The sequence below is a fragment of the Saccostrea cucullata genome, unplaced genomic scaffold, assembly GCF_032062105.1.
Source record: "Saccostrea cucullata isolate Sc308-1 unplaced genomic scaffold, CSIRO_AGI_Scuc_v1 ctg99, whole genome shotgun sequence".
Lineage (NCBI taxonomy): Eukaryota > Metazoa > Mollusca > Bivalvia > Ostreida > Ostreidae > Saccostrea > Saccostrea cuccullata.
In genome coordinates this window covers 186,039-202,500 of record NW_026939269.1, presented here as the reverse complement: position 1 = coordinate 202,500, position 16,462 = coordinate 186,039, and the positions used below count along the sequence as shown (strand labels likewise).

General features: G+C 35.7%; 1 protein-coding gene across 1 annotated transcript in view; it reads right to left on the bottom strand.

The window, feature by feature from the left end:
- The window catches only part of LOC134252696 (ruvB-like 2), a 20,398-nt gene extending 6,284 nt beyond the window's left edge, over positions 1 to 14,114 (bottom strand). The window contains exons 1-4 of the mRNA XM_062735197.1: positions 14,054 to 14,114; positions 1,222 to 1,276; positions 616 to 740; positions 282 to 354 (exon numbers count right to left, since the gene is read on the bottom strand). Of these exons, the coding sequence (XP_062591181.1) occupies positions 282 to 354; positions 616 to 740; positions 1,222 to 1,276; positions 14,054 to 14,062 (262 nt within the window). The 5' untranslated portion in view covers positions 14,063 to 14,114. The remainder of the gene's footprint in view (positions 1 to 281; positions 355 to 615; positions 741 to 1,221; positions 1,277 to 14,053) is intronic.
- Between the last annotated feature and the right edge of the window lie 2,348 nt (positions 14,115 to 16,462).

The following is a 16,462-nucleotide window of genomic DNA, read 5'->3' as shown; positions in this document are numbered from 1 at the left end:
TCAAGTTTAGATAATGATGACTTTTTAAACATTTGAATTAGAAATCATTGGTCAAATGTAACCTGATATCAAAATCAGAGAAATAACTCTATATTAATGCCAAAACCTCATATTATGCAAAACATTAAGAAGATTTGATCTTTATCATACTACACAAAAGAATAAACAAATATCCAAGAATCAATTTTTCATACTTTAACACCTAACACATTATCTCTCTGAGAATAATGCTATAAGATGCTCTAATTAACTAATCATAAAACAAGAAGTAGTATATTTACCCATAGCAATGGCTGTTTTTCCGGTGCCAGGATGACCTGCTATGAGGACTGCTCTGCCCGCTATCTTACCCTCCTGCACCAAAAGAATTAAAAATAATAGTGACTATAAAAATATGAAGTCTAATGAACTACTCTGAGAACTAGCAACAATAGATCAGTACTTACTTTTCAAAAATAAAAACAATGTTGTGTGTATTTAAAATTTTTATCCATCAAGCTTTTGATTTTGAACCCATTCAATGCTATTAAAATTACTTATTTCCAATATTTAAAAAGTGTATTCTTTATAGCAATCATTATGAGCCTGCATTTGCAGAATGTTCCTGATACAGACCTTGATCATTTCCAGTATGACCCCAGCAGCCCGTCTGGCCTCCGTCTGACCCACCATGCCTTGTGACACATTTCTGGCTTCTAAAGCATCATCCAATCCCAGACCACGAATGTGTGAATGAGCACCTGTTATAAATATTATCAGATATTATAGGAAACTTAAAAAAATTATGTGTGCACTTACTACATTTATATAACCTTTTTTTTTAATGAATCCAATTCCCCTCTCCTAACCCCATCCCCAGCCCCCCCACCCCCTAAATTCAGGGCTGTTTCAGTAGTTTGTCAGTTTCTGTTTGTCATAATAGATTAATCTCTGAAACCTCCAATTTAATTTAAAATATTTGAACCTCACATTATTGGAGAGAAGTTTGGTGCAGCTGCCACTTGTATATGTATTTATCGTTACACGTTTTAGAACAAATTAATGATAAATATTCTAAAATGTGGTTAATAACATCGATCATTAAACAACATACTAAACATTTCCTTTATAAGAATTATTTGATTCTGAAAGTATTATAAACAGGTTTCAACAGATGTTTCATTATCTTCCAATGTATTTATGTGGCATATGTGTCTTATTATCTTTAAACCTATTACTTACCTATTCTCTCAATCCTTGTAACTTCTCTTATTTCTTGAACTTTCTCTGCTGTTGGCTAAATAACAAGATATTAAATTAAATAAAAGTTTACAAAATTATGAAAAATTAGGCTTGAAGAAGTAATTCAGTCTTAAAGCCATTAAAGTCAAAATGGTACAACTCCAGTTTGACTATTTTTCTTTTATCAGGATCAGATATAAGTTCTTGAACTTCGTCGAGGTGAGCTAAAAATAAGAATTACTGCAGGGTTTACCGCGATGACATGTATGCTCCGAGTGGTTTTGTGTCAAATTGTTTTTCCCTGATTATACCCGTAGCTTATCAAGGTGTGTATTTTGACAGTTTGCTACGACAAATCTCCAATGGTTTATGTTTGTGGTTTTCGTGTGTGTGTGCACTGGTCAAGATTTTTAATGTATCTAGATTCTAGAGCGATCTTCACAGTTCACACTCTTCAATACATTTTAAATAACGCAAATCTACTTAAATCAAAATTTAAGACAAAAGTTGGAGATTGTTGGAATTAAATAGAAACTTTACTTAAGATATTATATTTTAAACATTTTTATAAGTTACAAAGATGTCCATGAAATTTTTTTCTGATTCATAATTTTACAAGGTAAAGTTTGTATCATCTGTCACTAAAATCAGAAATAATTATGATCAATCGGCAACTCTTAATCAAAATTTATTGAAGTGCTCAATTATGTAAATCTATATGTACTCAATCGGTGATTAAACAAATTTTGTTGAAACATCATGCAAGTACACTGTATTGTTGGAAAGAACCATGCGGGGCAAATCCATTCAGGATGAACAGGGAAAGAGGCAAAAAAACCACTCAGTGTAAACAGGTTATCGAGGCTAAACAACCTAGATTCGAAAAAGCTAGATAGTTATTTTGAAGTTTTATCAACCTGTGTACGTATATATATGATCATGATGATATATACAGGTCCAGGAAAATCACTATATTTAGCTATATAGCTTAATTTACCTATATAGCTTTATTTACAGCCGCTTCATCCGAAACAGGCACATATTATCTTAAACAATAAAAGTATGTCATTACATAGATAATATATAAAATTAATTATAAGATTGATTTAATAGTTTATTACAACAATCCTTACATGGAAAACATAGACCAAAAACCTTGTTCACAAACAGCAGTTCCTGCCGGGAAGTTAAGATCTGTTTTGAAGTCACCTTTGAAAAAAATACTTTTATCGGTTATATCTAATTATGAAGAGAATTCAAACACGAGTATTTTTTTTCCATTAGTAGAATCCTAAGTCATGATATATCTTTTAAAAATTAAGAAATTAACTGAATATAATCCATAGTAATTTTTATATTAATATGCATATTTACAGAATAAAGGAAAATCAGATATTTTTAAAGATTCTTTAAAAAAGGAGTTTAGTAACGAGGGCTAGAATATTGCCCGTGTACACTTTGTTGTGGAAAAAATGCTCGGGTTTGTTCTTCATGAGTTATACATGTAAGCGATAAATTTAATTTTTCGAAGGTGATTTCACGCAATGTAAACAAAGGATTATTTTTTGTGTGACCTAACAAAAATTATTTTTTTAACTTTGGAATTTTGATATCTTTAAAAAGAAAAAGACTTTGGGGATATAATTTGACAAAAGTTGAAATAACTTATGTACAATTATTTTTCAAGAAGAAAAACGAATATCTTTTTTTAGCGATTAGAATCGGACCAAGCGGCTTTACCTATATAATATAGCTTTATTTGGCTATTTTGGAATAAGTTTCTGTTTCATAAAAAGCAGACAAAAAGTCGCTTGTAAATTATGGCTGATATATTTTTTAAAAGGTTTGATAAAAACAACCTAGGGCATAGATAGTAAACACACTGCCTCTTTTAAACACTTTTTAACCAAAAAATGCATCTCTATTGTTTGGATAGCTGGAAGTGCGGTGAGGCATGACTAAGTGTGATTGCCTTGCTTTGTGCTCAATTATTACCAATCATCTTGTTGACCAAAACTGCTTTTCTTTGTTAAAGTAGCTGCTAACTTACAGATTAACTGTTATACATAGCCCCAAAACTTTTAGATCTTTGATTGCATTTGCACAAAAGGAGAAACGTTTTTGTAAGTGGGTTTTTGGTGAATTGTTTTCAGTCCATTGCAAAATTGAAAACTAATATTGCCTCATTGTGCGACTTTTTGTCTGCTTTTCATAAAACAGAAATTTACTCTGAACTTCCGGTGTAAACAGAGGTTGAGGGAAACTTGGCTGTGGCAAATTTTCATATTCTGTGCATGTTAAGGGAGCACCCTGTACATATTTTAGCACATATTGGTTGTGGAAAGTATTGTGTTATGGACATACCTTAGAAAACTAGCGAACTTTTACCTTTTATGAAGAAAATTCTACTTTTATTGTTCACTGCCCTTCCCGCCAATTCAATTCATCCACCCATTTGTCATTTTCGTATCCCATTTACCACCCGAAGTCTTTTTAGACACTGCTGATCTTTATCAGAGACATTTTATCACCAGCTTTTAGTTTTTTTAGTCGAAGCCACCTTGTTTTATTTGTGTGGTCAACCAAGTGTATTGTCATTGTCTTGTATATGTGTGCATAAACTATTTTATATACAGCGACCCCGAGCTTTTAGCATAGTACTAACTACCAGCTAGTTTTTAGTGTATGAACTCTTTTAATCCTGAGAATTTCAGCATGGCACATAATCTCGATATCAGAGGGCCCATCGACGATAACCAAGTAAGGCGAAGCCAGAGGGTTATGGATAGGAGACAAACACCAGCGAATCCCACTACTGATGTGACACAACAAACTGAAGAACGCAAGAAATACAAGCTGAACCAAAAGATGAACATAGAGAGGAAGATACGCTCATGTGATCTCCCTGCTAAGATAGCATATGTTGACAATGGAGGTAACCACATATTTGAAATGCAGCCCAACACCTACAGCATTTTCACTGAAAAGATAACTCATTACTACAAGCAGATGTCAAACGACACTACATACCCATATTCTGTAAAAGTCGTTTCCAGAGAAGAACAGACTAACACTAAAGTAGAGACGAAAATCCAAGTCAGTAGCCACTCTTCAGGAAGAGGAAGAAAGACCCTACCAAGGACCAACCTAGACCCAAAATTTAGGGAGACTTCACTTCTCCCTGAGAGAAATTAAGGGAGAAGTTTTGAAATTTAGGGAGACTTCTTGGCGCGTGTGATGCTCACTGATCATTATAAAACTTTTTAAAAATGAAACTACATAATAATGCATTTCATTGTTTAAATAACTTTAAAATACATTTTCAATAATTTTTCTTTATTGACTATGCATGTTGACATCAGTATAAATAATTCTTTTTTAAAAGAGAAACTTTCTGAATTTTTTCCAATAACAAGGTATATCTAACAAAAAAAAAAATAAAACAATGATGCCCAATGTAATTTTTTTTTCATTTCTTGCATAATATGCACAATTAACTTTCAAATTCTACCTTTTCATTTAAAATTTTCAGCCTCATTGCATTATTTTCTCTTCAAAATCTGTTTCCAATAGGTTAAATTCTTTTTCTGAAAAAAGTTTGATGTACTAAGCCCTGCAAGCTGATTGAACATGTAACTTCTTAGACAGTCAGTAACTCCACAATTTAACAGTTAAATATGTCTGTATTCACAGCATGAATTAATTATTTGGTAATAAAAGGGTGTAAAATCATCTCCAACATCTTTGGCATGACATCGATAGCTGACCAGCTGTTTTACGTCTGGTTGTGTGTAACTTGTAATAATGGACTTTTTCAAACACGGAAGGGTAAAATCTAGAGGAGTTCCGACAGGGTGTTCGATGCATTGGTCATATTAGTAGCGAAACAGGTGCAAGTGTCCTGCTGTTTTGTTTATTTCAGCAGTAATAAAACAAGATTTATAAAATACTGACGATTCCAGTGGCGTAGCATCGTTTTTGAAAGTGGGGGGGCCAGGCAGAGAAAAAATTTTTTTTACTTACCTGAAAAAGTTGACAAGCAAAAAAAAAAAAAAAAAAAAAAAAAAAAGGAAAAAGTGTTGCCCGAAGTCGAAAATCCTATTTCGTGGGGGGGGGGGGGGGTAGGTAAAATTTTTTTAAGTGTCAACTACTTTTAGTACCAATTCTTATACTACATTTTCGGTACATTTCTAAAAGTGGGGGGGCCAAACAGGCTTTGAATTAACATTTCCTACAGTGTAAGTTAGGTTGGGAAAAAAAGTGGGGGGGCCAGGCCCCCCCTGGCCCCCCCAGATACTACGCCCCTGGATTCTACCATGTTTCTTAATAGATTTTTAATGACTTTCAATAAAGAGGTTGCAAATTATAGAGCGACTTAAACTTCGCTTTTGTGATAAATTACAGCGAAGTTTGAAGCCCAAAAGCGACTATTTCGCCTCAGTCGCCCCCTAGGTTGGTCCTTGCCCTACAGTTTTGCGTCATGCTGTACTTAACTAAGTCAAAAATCATGATTAATGGCAAAAATAGCCTCCTTTATTTTAATGATCATAGAGTTATAACTGACAATGTAAGAAATGATCCACTTTATCACAGCTCCAACAATGACATCAGACTACAGCTGGAACTAGAACTCCAGGCAATACAAGACTATCAGCTATCTATTATGGGACAAATCCATCAAGCTGAAATCAACCAGAGAAACAGTTCTGCTACCATTCCAAACCACAGTCTAGTAGATACACGTATAACCACTCCCACAGAAACTGCTCAGAATCAATCCAACCAAGAAGGCAATACTAGGCAAGATGCAACAGATCTCATAGGCGGATCCAGGAATTTGTAAAAGGGGGGGTCCAACATTTTGACCTATTAGGTACTGTTTGCAACATCTACCGCTCCCAAATTTCACCCCACTTTGTTTGTGTACATGTAAATGATCTAAAGAAAAAATCCGGAAAATCGCAATCGGAAGGACAGACAGGTGGATAGATGGACCGAGAGTAAACTAGCACCCCTCCCTCTTCTCAGCAAAGCGAGAAAGGGAGACTAATAATACAAAACAATTGTTTGATATTAACCCAATATCACACTGTTCTGATCAGACCTAGAGTCCCAAATATCTATAGCGAATTGCTCTATCAACTTTAGACATTTACTATTCTGGTCAATTGTACTGGAGTGACAGATCTAACAGAAATATCGTAAAACTCTATATTTATCATAAGAAATGAACGGTATGAACTTTGATGCACCAGATGCGCATTTCGACAAATAATGTCTCTTCGGTGATGCTCAGACCAAAACTATTGGAAATCTTTAAAAAGATAAAGAGCTACGAGCATGGATCGAAAGTGCCGAACATGAGCCAAAATCCGAACAAGGACCAGAGCTATGCCAGAGGGAGATACGTCCTTTATTTCTAAAATTTATCACATTAAAATTTATATATCCGTTTCATGCTAGCACTGGAGTACTAGACGAAACTGGGCTTATGAATACCCTTGGGGACTAAAAGTCCACCAGCAGAGGCATATTACTAACATTAATTTTCAGTTATAATTCTCTGTTTGCTACAAGGATATACAATTTTGATAATACATTTTTTTATTTCGTAGGCTCACATAACCAAAAAAATGGGGGAAGGGGTATCCGCACATGAAGGCCTATCTAGAATTTATTTTACTTTAAAAATATACATGTACATTACATCGGGGAGGGTAGGGAACCACCCAACCTTTTTTTTCCTACAAATTGTAAAAAAAAAAGAAAGAAAGAAAAGGTAAAATTGGACTCCTCCTTTTAAAAGGAATATTAATAGCTGACTCTCTCTGAAGATAAAACTCAATGGTAGACCCCTCCCCTACACCGTGCCGTTCACAGACTTGAGAGTTTAAGCATAGTTTGGGGTATTTGTATCAAAATTAATGAAATTGATAATCACATTAACCACCCCCACGTGTAGTTTTGAAACGTGACGTTTATGTGATAAATATAGTATAATAGGTCCCTATGTGTTTTATAAAAAATATGCAAAAAACTGAAATAGCTGCAGTGCTTGTTTTACTGCCTAACCCTTTCATGAACTGAATATTTGATAAACAAAGTTTGTTCAGATCACAGGGCTTCTTATAAATTTTGTACTCAATCTGTATGTTATATATCTATTCATGGCTTGAGAATTAAAAAGAAAAGCCCCCCCCCCCCCGTTTTGTGTTTGAACTCGGAGCATAAAGTTTGTACTATATAGCTTGCGCTCGCTACAACGGTCACACCGTCAATATATTACTGTATATGTTAGCCAATGTTCATGATACATTGTAACAACCAGCCTTCCACATGTATTTGTGTTACACGTGAAACGACCTTTTTCAAAATCGTCGTGTATGACTCAGCCTAAGAATCAAACATTTGGCTAGTAGCCTAGTTCAATATAAACAACTCTTAATAAAAAAAAGTAAAAGCTTACCATAATATTTATGAATTATGGACAGTTTAATCTTCATGCCTTACTGGAAGCAGCTTCGGAGTTATTCTAAACAAAACTGTATACGTACTGCGCTGATGTTTCCGGTAAGATCTCGTCAACTTTCTATTTCTTTTCTTTCTTTTTTCTTTCTTTCCTTTTTTTCTTGATTTATATTTATAATTTTTTTTTGGGGGGGGGGGGGGGGGGGGGGGTGTATACATTTTTTGGTCCGCGAAAAAGGGGGGTCCGGACCCCCTGGACCCCCCCTCTGGATCCGCCCTTGGATCTAACAGAAACTACTCCAAAAGCCTTTCTACAAATCATGAAAGTTGGAAACCAGAGAGTCGAGTCTTCTTGTCCTAATAGCATAATGCCAATCACAACAGGAGCGGGCCAAACTCTGTCAACATGCCCCATATGCGACAGACCTGCGGACGGACTAGTAATCGAGTGTACAAAATGCCTCAACTGGATCCACTACTATTGTGATGGAATGCCAATCAGTCTTTATAATAGGCACAGGGACAACAATCAACTTGAATACCACTGCAATAGCTGACAAACAACTGATGATATTTTTGAGCTATCTGCACTAGGTATGAGGGGAGACGAAGCTGAAGATTGCACTGATGACAGAACTTATAATTTGGAAACACCAACAAGTCCTAACAAGACTGCACACGAGTACTCACTTGATGAGGAGACTGGTGTCAAGACTACCACGGATGGACAAATACCCATACAAAGGCCATATAGAGACCAAACCTCAACCCCAAAGTCTAACATAGAAAGAGACACAAATGATGAAACAGGAGTCAAGACAACATTACCCGAATGGTCAAACCCAACAACAACTGTCACCACCTCAGAAGTTATGACAGTCACTCACCAAGACAATAAGGCACCCAACAAGACAGCAGCTATGAAAACCAAAAAAGACAGTGAGAGGAAAACTGTTAACCCTCCCAAGGCACCTAAATCCAAAAAGGCCTTTCAACTTGAAGATATAGAAAAACAATTAGCAGCATGTAAGGTTGAAGTAATAATACTGGAAACTGTGGTACAGGAAAAAGATAAACAAATTCTCACACTCAAAAGACATCAGCTTCTAAGTCAACAGCAGATTCCCAACACCCTACCCCAACTTAATGACATGGAAGGAATGAAGCTAATGATTCAGAGAAACCAAGTCATGATGGAAACAGTTCTCCTTAAAATAGACCACATTAATCTGAAGATTGATTTAATGGCACCAGCTGATAAGAAGGGCACAAATGTAGAGTCCATAAATAAGGAAGTGGAACGCACTGCAGTAACCAACCAAAATCACAAGATGAGGGATCAATATACCTGTATGAATGAGAGTAGAGACAATGATAAATCCTTATATGTGGTTGATGTGGAGGACCTACAACCAAAACTGAATACCCAGCCACGTACAAAGACAAAGGGACAAAACACAGCAATCTCACAGGTGCCATCAAATGAGATTAACACTAGACTAGAAACACAACAGAAGCCAAAAAAGAAACCTAGCTTAGAATTAAGTGAAGTTGAGGTTTTTTCTCCCAAACAGATTAGCACACCAAGTGAAACTACAACTACATACAGGCACAAGGAAAAGATTAGTACTCCACATACTACTATTATCTCGAACACTGACAAAAGTATGGAACTGAAAACACCATCCAACCAACCAAAATGAGAACACAGGAAACTGTAATCTACAACTTGACCAAGATAACAATAAGATGGGAAGCCAAAGGAATGTTTATAACTCAAACCCTGATTACGAGCCTAATATAACACCTAAAGCTAGGATGGAGTGTAGCGTCAGCAAAGGTCAAGAAACAAGGCCAATCACCATCCTAAACCAGACTTACATTAACTCAAATCGACTAAAACCATGTCGCAATGATGAAAGGGAGCATAACAGACCAACTAGCCCTACCAGACCAGATAAAACAATAGACAACCCAAAAACCCAAGGAAACAGTCAGTCTTTTTTAGTGCATGGCCAAGCCTCCACCCTAGTGCACATACTAGCCAACCATCTGACCGGTCGCCCATTATACCAACTGTACCAACAGAAGTAGCACCCAACTGTAAGGACAAAAGTAGTACAAGAACACCATACCAAAAACTAGATCCAAACCAACACTGTGAAAAGAGGGAAATGAAAATTGGAACCTTAAATGTACAGAACATCAAAGGCAACTCAGTCTACATCAACGAGATACTGAAAGAAATAGACATTTTGCTAATCCAAGAGCACTGGATGTTCAAGTTTGAAGAGAGGGAAATTGGAAACATACTGCATGACCATGACTTTTATGCAAGGTATGTTGATGAAGATTCACCCATTAGCCACAAAGAACGAATCAGAGGATATGGAGGCGTAGCTACTATCTGGCCAAAGAACATCTCGAGCCACATTAAACCACTCCCTGAAAGTAACAACCACATTGCTATTATCGAGTTGTATGCAAAGCCAAGACCACTATGCATAATCAATGCCTATATGCCATGTAGAGGTGGAAAACATACAAGTGCAGAATACAGAGACTCCCTAGATGTAGTTAGAGAAACCATAACAAAATACAGGAGAACCCATACTATCCTATTGGGCGGTGACCTAAACGCTTCTTTACATAGACCAAACCCGAATAATTTGGACAATCTACTGAGGGAATTCTGCAAAGAACTTAGCATCATCACACCAGAGTATTACCCTGAAGAACCAACTTTCTTTCACCATGATAACAAAAGCACTTCACAGATTGACTACCTCCTCAAACTACAAGACCAAAGTGATGATGGTATACAGCAGGTCAGTATACGAGGTCAGCAAAGTACCAACACATCCGATCATGTCCTTACTACTGGGAAAATCTACATAAAACCACACAAGAAGGCAAAGACTGAACCACCTACAACAACTGAATACCATAAACCAAAGTGGATTAAATGTGATGATTCCAGATACCAATCCTCTATTGATGAATATCTAAACGAAGAATCCAAATGCCAGAACGACAACACCAATATTCAGCTAATATTGGATATTGTACACCTCAGCAAAACTCTACATACAGCGGCTGAAACTGCAATACCAAAGCATAAAGCCAACGGTAAGAGAACTCAAAAGAAGAAAGGACGAACACCCTGGAATGAGGATAGTGGACAAGCTTCTAGGATAGCTAAGAAAGCACATTATGACTGGGTTATGGAAGGATCTCCAAAAGGACAAAACTGCATGCTATTCAACAACATGAAGGCAACAAAGAAAACGTTGAGACAGAAACAGCGACAAGCCCAAGCTCGCATACGTGAAAAGAAGTACAGCGATATAATGGAATCTGCAGATCTCAACCAAAAACTGTTTTTTAAGCTGGTACGAGAACAACGTACTGCACACTGTGCAGAAACAGACACCTTATACCTAGACGGACACGAACTACAAGGAGATGAACAAATTTTAGAAGGCTGGAACACACACTTCAATAGACTTGGAACTCCTGATGCCAACCAGGAAAATGAAGAAGAATGTACACTCATCAAAGAAATCCTGGAAGACTCTGAGAAGAGAAGTGAGATCCCAGATATCACACAAATGCAAGTGGAAAATGCCATCAGTAAGCTAGCCAACAACAAAGCACCTGACCATCTAGGGCTTACAGCTGAACACTTCAAAAAGGGTGGAGCTACTATAGTAAAATACACAACTGCCATCTTAAACACCATTAAGAGAGAATGTAACATTCCAGAAATACTCAAGACTGCCACTGGGTTAGTAACTCCTGTACTAAAGAAGGATAAAGACTCCAAAATCCCAGGTAACTATAGAGGGATAGCTGTTACCCCTGTACTTGGAAAAATACTTGAATCCATCTTAAAAAACCATATAGAGCCAACCATAAGTAAAATACAGAACCCAGTGCAACGAGGATTTACTGAGAAAACCTCACCTGTAAATGCAGCCATACTCATAACAGAAGGCATCAATGAGGCAAAAGATAGAGGTCAAAGTGTTGCGATTACCACCTTAGACGCTGAGAAGGCATTTGATAAACTAGACCATGAGATTCTATTCCAAAAGCTCTACCACTATGGCATTTCAGACGACTCATGGGTACTAATGAAAATGTTACAGACCGAAGCCACTACAAGAGTAAAGTGGAAGGGAGGATTGAGCACTGGTTTTGTTGCCCAGCAGGGAATCCGACAAGGAGCCAAACTCTCACCAACTCTTTACAAAGCTTACAACAACCAGCTTCTTGATATTCTCAGAGCAAACAAAATTGGAGCCTCCATTGGTACCACCTTTATTGGATGTCCTACAGTTGCTGACGACATAGCCCTCATATCGCATAACCCATCGGACCTACAACAAGCGCTACATATCGTTCACAATGAAACCAAGCGAGATAAAGTCACCATCAACTCTTCTAAAAGCGACGTTATAATAATCAACGCGCACAAGAACAGACCAACCCAGATTTGGACTTTGGGTGATAAGGAGATAGAAGAAGTGGAAACAACAAAACATGTTGGACTGATAAGATCATCAAATGGCAAAAACGACATCCAAAGTAGAATCCAACTTGGCAGAAGAACGATGTATGCACTACTTGGGGCAGGATTGCATGGAAAAAATGGTATCAATCCCAAAGTCTCTTATAAGATCTACACCACATTCTGAAGACCAAGAATGACATATGGATTAGAGGCTGTCATCCTATCTAGAAGCGAAGAACAAGAACTGCTACTTTATGAGAGAAAGTTACTGAAACAGATCCAAGGGCTACCAGTAAAAACACCTACCATTGCTGTGTACTCACTCCTGGGGGCTATACCAATTACTGTATGCATAGAGAAAAATACACTAACAGCGTTCTACAAGATCATCAAGAATCAAGACAGTGCAGAATATGAAGTAGCCAGACGTCAACTTGCGCTAAAAGATCAGAACAGTAATAGCTGGTTCACACATGTAAGGAAACTCCTACAGAAATACCACCTGCCTACTGCCTACGAACTAATGGAGACACCACCCTCCTCAGGAAAATGGAAAACCATGCTAAACCAGGCTATACAAGAACACCAAACAACCCAATGGCAGAATGAAGCAACAGACAAACCATCCTTGAAACACCTAGCACTGCAACCAAAGTTAACAAAGCAAGTACACCAACTATGGGACTATGTACCAAACAACACCAGAGCAGTAGCAAAGGCTTCCATCAAGGCAAAAATTGTAACCGGAACATATATCCTACAGTCCAACAGAGCCAAGTTCAACCAGCACACAGTCTCTTCAACCTGTCTACTATGCAATGCCGCCAATGAGGATAGAGAACACCTTATTCTCCACTGCTCCACATACCAAGCTATCCGAGATAAACATCTAGATGCACTATACCAACTACTAGTCCAGCACTATAACCCTCAGACCGTCAGTAAGATTATGTGCGACTCGACTAACCTTTTACAGTGCCTGCTAGACAGTTCTAAGACTGAGATCTTGGACATTCTTGGAAAAAACAATGTGATAACAAGTGATATCGAAGAGATAAGCAGGAACCTACTATTTGATATTCACAACAGAAGGGCAGTGAACATATCTCGATTATAGACACTACTTCGATTATGCCTTTTTTTAAAAAAAAACATTCTTGAGTAATCTTCCTGTCATCACAGGGTGCTCCGAAGTCAACGGAGGAAAATACATGATAACAACAACAACAACAACAATAGCTAAATAAAGCTATATTACATAGGTAAATAAAGCTATATTATACAGGTAAATAAAGCTATATAGGTAGATTTAGCTATATAGCTAAATATAGTGATTTTCCTGGACCTGATATAGTTAGTTTTATCAATCTGTATATGTAGTTAAATCAAGTGATTATGCCTGGCCTGAAAACGTCATATATGACAAAAATAATGAAAATAATTGTAGATTGGTTCAATATTGCATAGTTACCCGTTCAGATCATTTTAATAGTCTATCTTTTAAAAAAAAAATGAAATGAAATAAAAACCAAGTTATAATGGGCATTTTAAACCATTATATGTTTAGTTTTCTGTAAAAACAACTAATTTTTCAAAACATTTTACACTCTGATTAGTTATCGACTAGAGTTTGTTCGAGTAAGTTCGATATCCAAGTGCAGAGCAAGATGTCAACAAAGGCACGTGTGGCCCATTTCTCCGTCTAAACAGATTGAATCAATCATAAAAATCACCAACAGTTACAAATGACAATGTGAATAAAGAAATTCTTTCAAAAACTTAAGTAATTAATTTAAAGTTAAGAGAAAAGTAGCAATTTTGCAGAGATATTTGCTTCGCATTACTTACTGCTGCCATTTTGCCGGTCTGTGCTTGTCTAAGCGCCCTCTACAATATAATAACAAATGGACACGGGCCAAAAAGTCTTATATTTACCTGATCGGACAAAATTGAAATTCCTTCGGAAATGAGCAAAAAAATATCCGATCCTCAGCCAGGAAAAATAACTAAATTAATATTTAATTTGAAATGCATCAGAATAAAGCTTTGAAAATGACTTTTTTTCATGCAGCAATTTTCATTTTATTCATCTTTATAAGATTCAAGGTTTTTGGAAGTCTTTAAAAAGGTCTTATAAAAGTTGACATTTGTATCTATAAAAGAAAAAAAAAATTAATACAGTTTTAGAGAAATAAGATTTTCTTGAATCCAGCCTTAGATACCAAAGCTTATGAGCATGATATAAAATAAGAAGTGATTTGTGGTGTCTTGCAATGATAGCAAAAGCCTTTTACACTTACGTATTAAAAAATACATGACAGAAATAGAAGACAAAAAATACCAAATAAGTATAAAAATCATGACAATTTCTCTGAATGCCAGGATACCTATCGTTTTTTAATCTAAAATATATTTGTTGATCAATTTGCAATTAGAAAATGCATTGCTGATATTCCAATTCGCTTTTTCTGCAAAAATATTGGTGATTTGACAATTTTCCCTATGTATTAATATGATTAACTTTAATCTATTTAAAGAAATATTGTGGATAAATTAATATAACTTTGGTGATTTGGAGATACTTTTATGAGTATTTTTGATTACTTAACTGGTAATTTTATAAACCTGAAGGTTGGACTACCTTAAAGAAAAAGAAAAGAAAGAAAAGGATCGAATGTTACTCAAAAATAATTTATCATTTTCAAACCAAAAAATCGGAGCAAAATTTTTAATTTGGTGAGAAATTGTTGGGGTTTCATTTTCAAAAAGTGATTTTGCTATCTGCTTACATTAAAACCAATTTTAATACATTTTTAAATGATAATTTCAGATCGATAATTTATAATAATAAGTAAGGAGAATATTCAAAAAGTTAACCTCATTGTGGCCTTTAGAAGCTTTCACATACCTCTCTCAAAACTAGTATTACAGGAACAATTCAAATAATATTAACAGGTTCTCAAAATCTCAAGAGCTCTCAGTATGTCGATTAATACAGTCGAATTTTGGCATATTGAACACTGATAATCTTGAACAAGGACATGTTAAAACAGACTGTATTTACATTTCTATGGAAATTCTATCCTAACTCCCTCCTTAATGATATGGTTTTGACAAGATTTTATTTTACTAGCTATTGTGTCATAAACTGCATCTACCTTGGACTGTTTAATCTGCATGCACATATGATCCAAACTTTAAAAATTCTAATTTTCTGTAACCCATTTTGAAAATTTTATTACTGTTGGCAGGATCGCATCCCCTCCCCCCAAAACCTGATGAAACTTTTTATTAGGCACCATAATAAAAAAACAATACATTTCTATTGAAAATGATCCATTTATTAATTCTACTCATTTTTTTTCTCAACTTCACACCACATTTAAAAGATTATCAGAGTTTAAGAAATGTGAAATAAAATTCAGAAAAAGGGTCAATTAAGGTAAAAACAAACTGTCTGTGTTGAATAGCTAGTTCACACCAGTATGTAGCAAAATACATGTATATGGTTTGATAGAAATTATATAATATTGCATATTGTCCAAATGCCTGGTAAGGTACATAACTTTTTGTGAGGAAACTTGTTTAAGTACCTATACCTCAATGACTAATTCTTTGGAAAAATTATATATTTTTGCAAATTGTGTAAGAAAAAATATATTGATGTATCTCTTCATTTCCAAATTGTGTGTTCTTTATGTTCATTCTCTCTGTGTTCTTTGCGTTCATTCTCTCTGTTTTTTTTTCTTATGATTATCATGTTTGTTTATCTTCTCTGATGAGCCAGTTGGCTTAAAGAAATTAAAAAAACTGAACTGAAACTGTGTCGTCTGATCTTAAGCTCATTTGTCGGTAATAATGGCTCTTCCAATTGTGATTGCGGGGTAATTGGTCAGTTTATGATTTTTTAAAAGATCAAGGTCAAAGCTAGGGAAGGTCAAGGAAAAAGGGGTTACTGCTGTTGAACAGCTTTCATGTAAGTGAACATCATTATGATGTTTGATTAAAATGTCTTGAATTATAGTTTATTTGAAACTGAGCCAAACACAAAGTGTACATATGGTGTAAGATGGTGTAAAGACAGGATGGAAGTCCAATACACTTTATGCTCAGGCATTAACGAATATCTATGACATACCATTGATACGGGAACTTATTCTAGAAATGATTTCCTTATATATATGATATGGTACTTTTGTAAAAGAATGAGTATTTCATGAATTGAAGATTTTATTAAATCCCAATGGTTGATCAGGA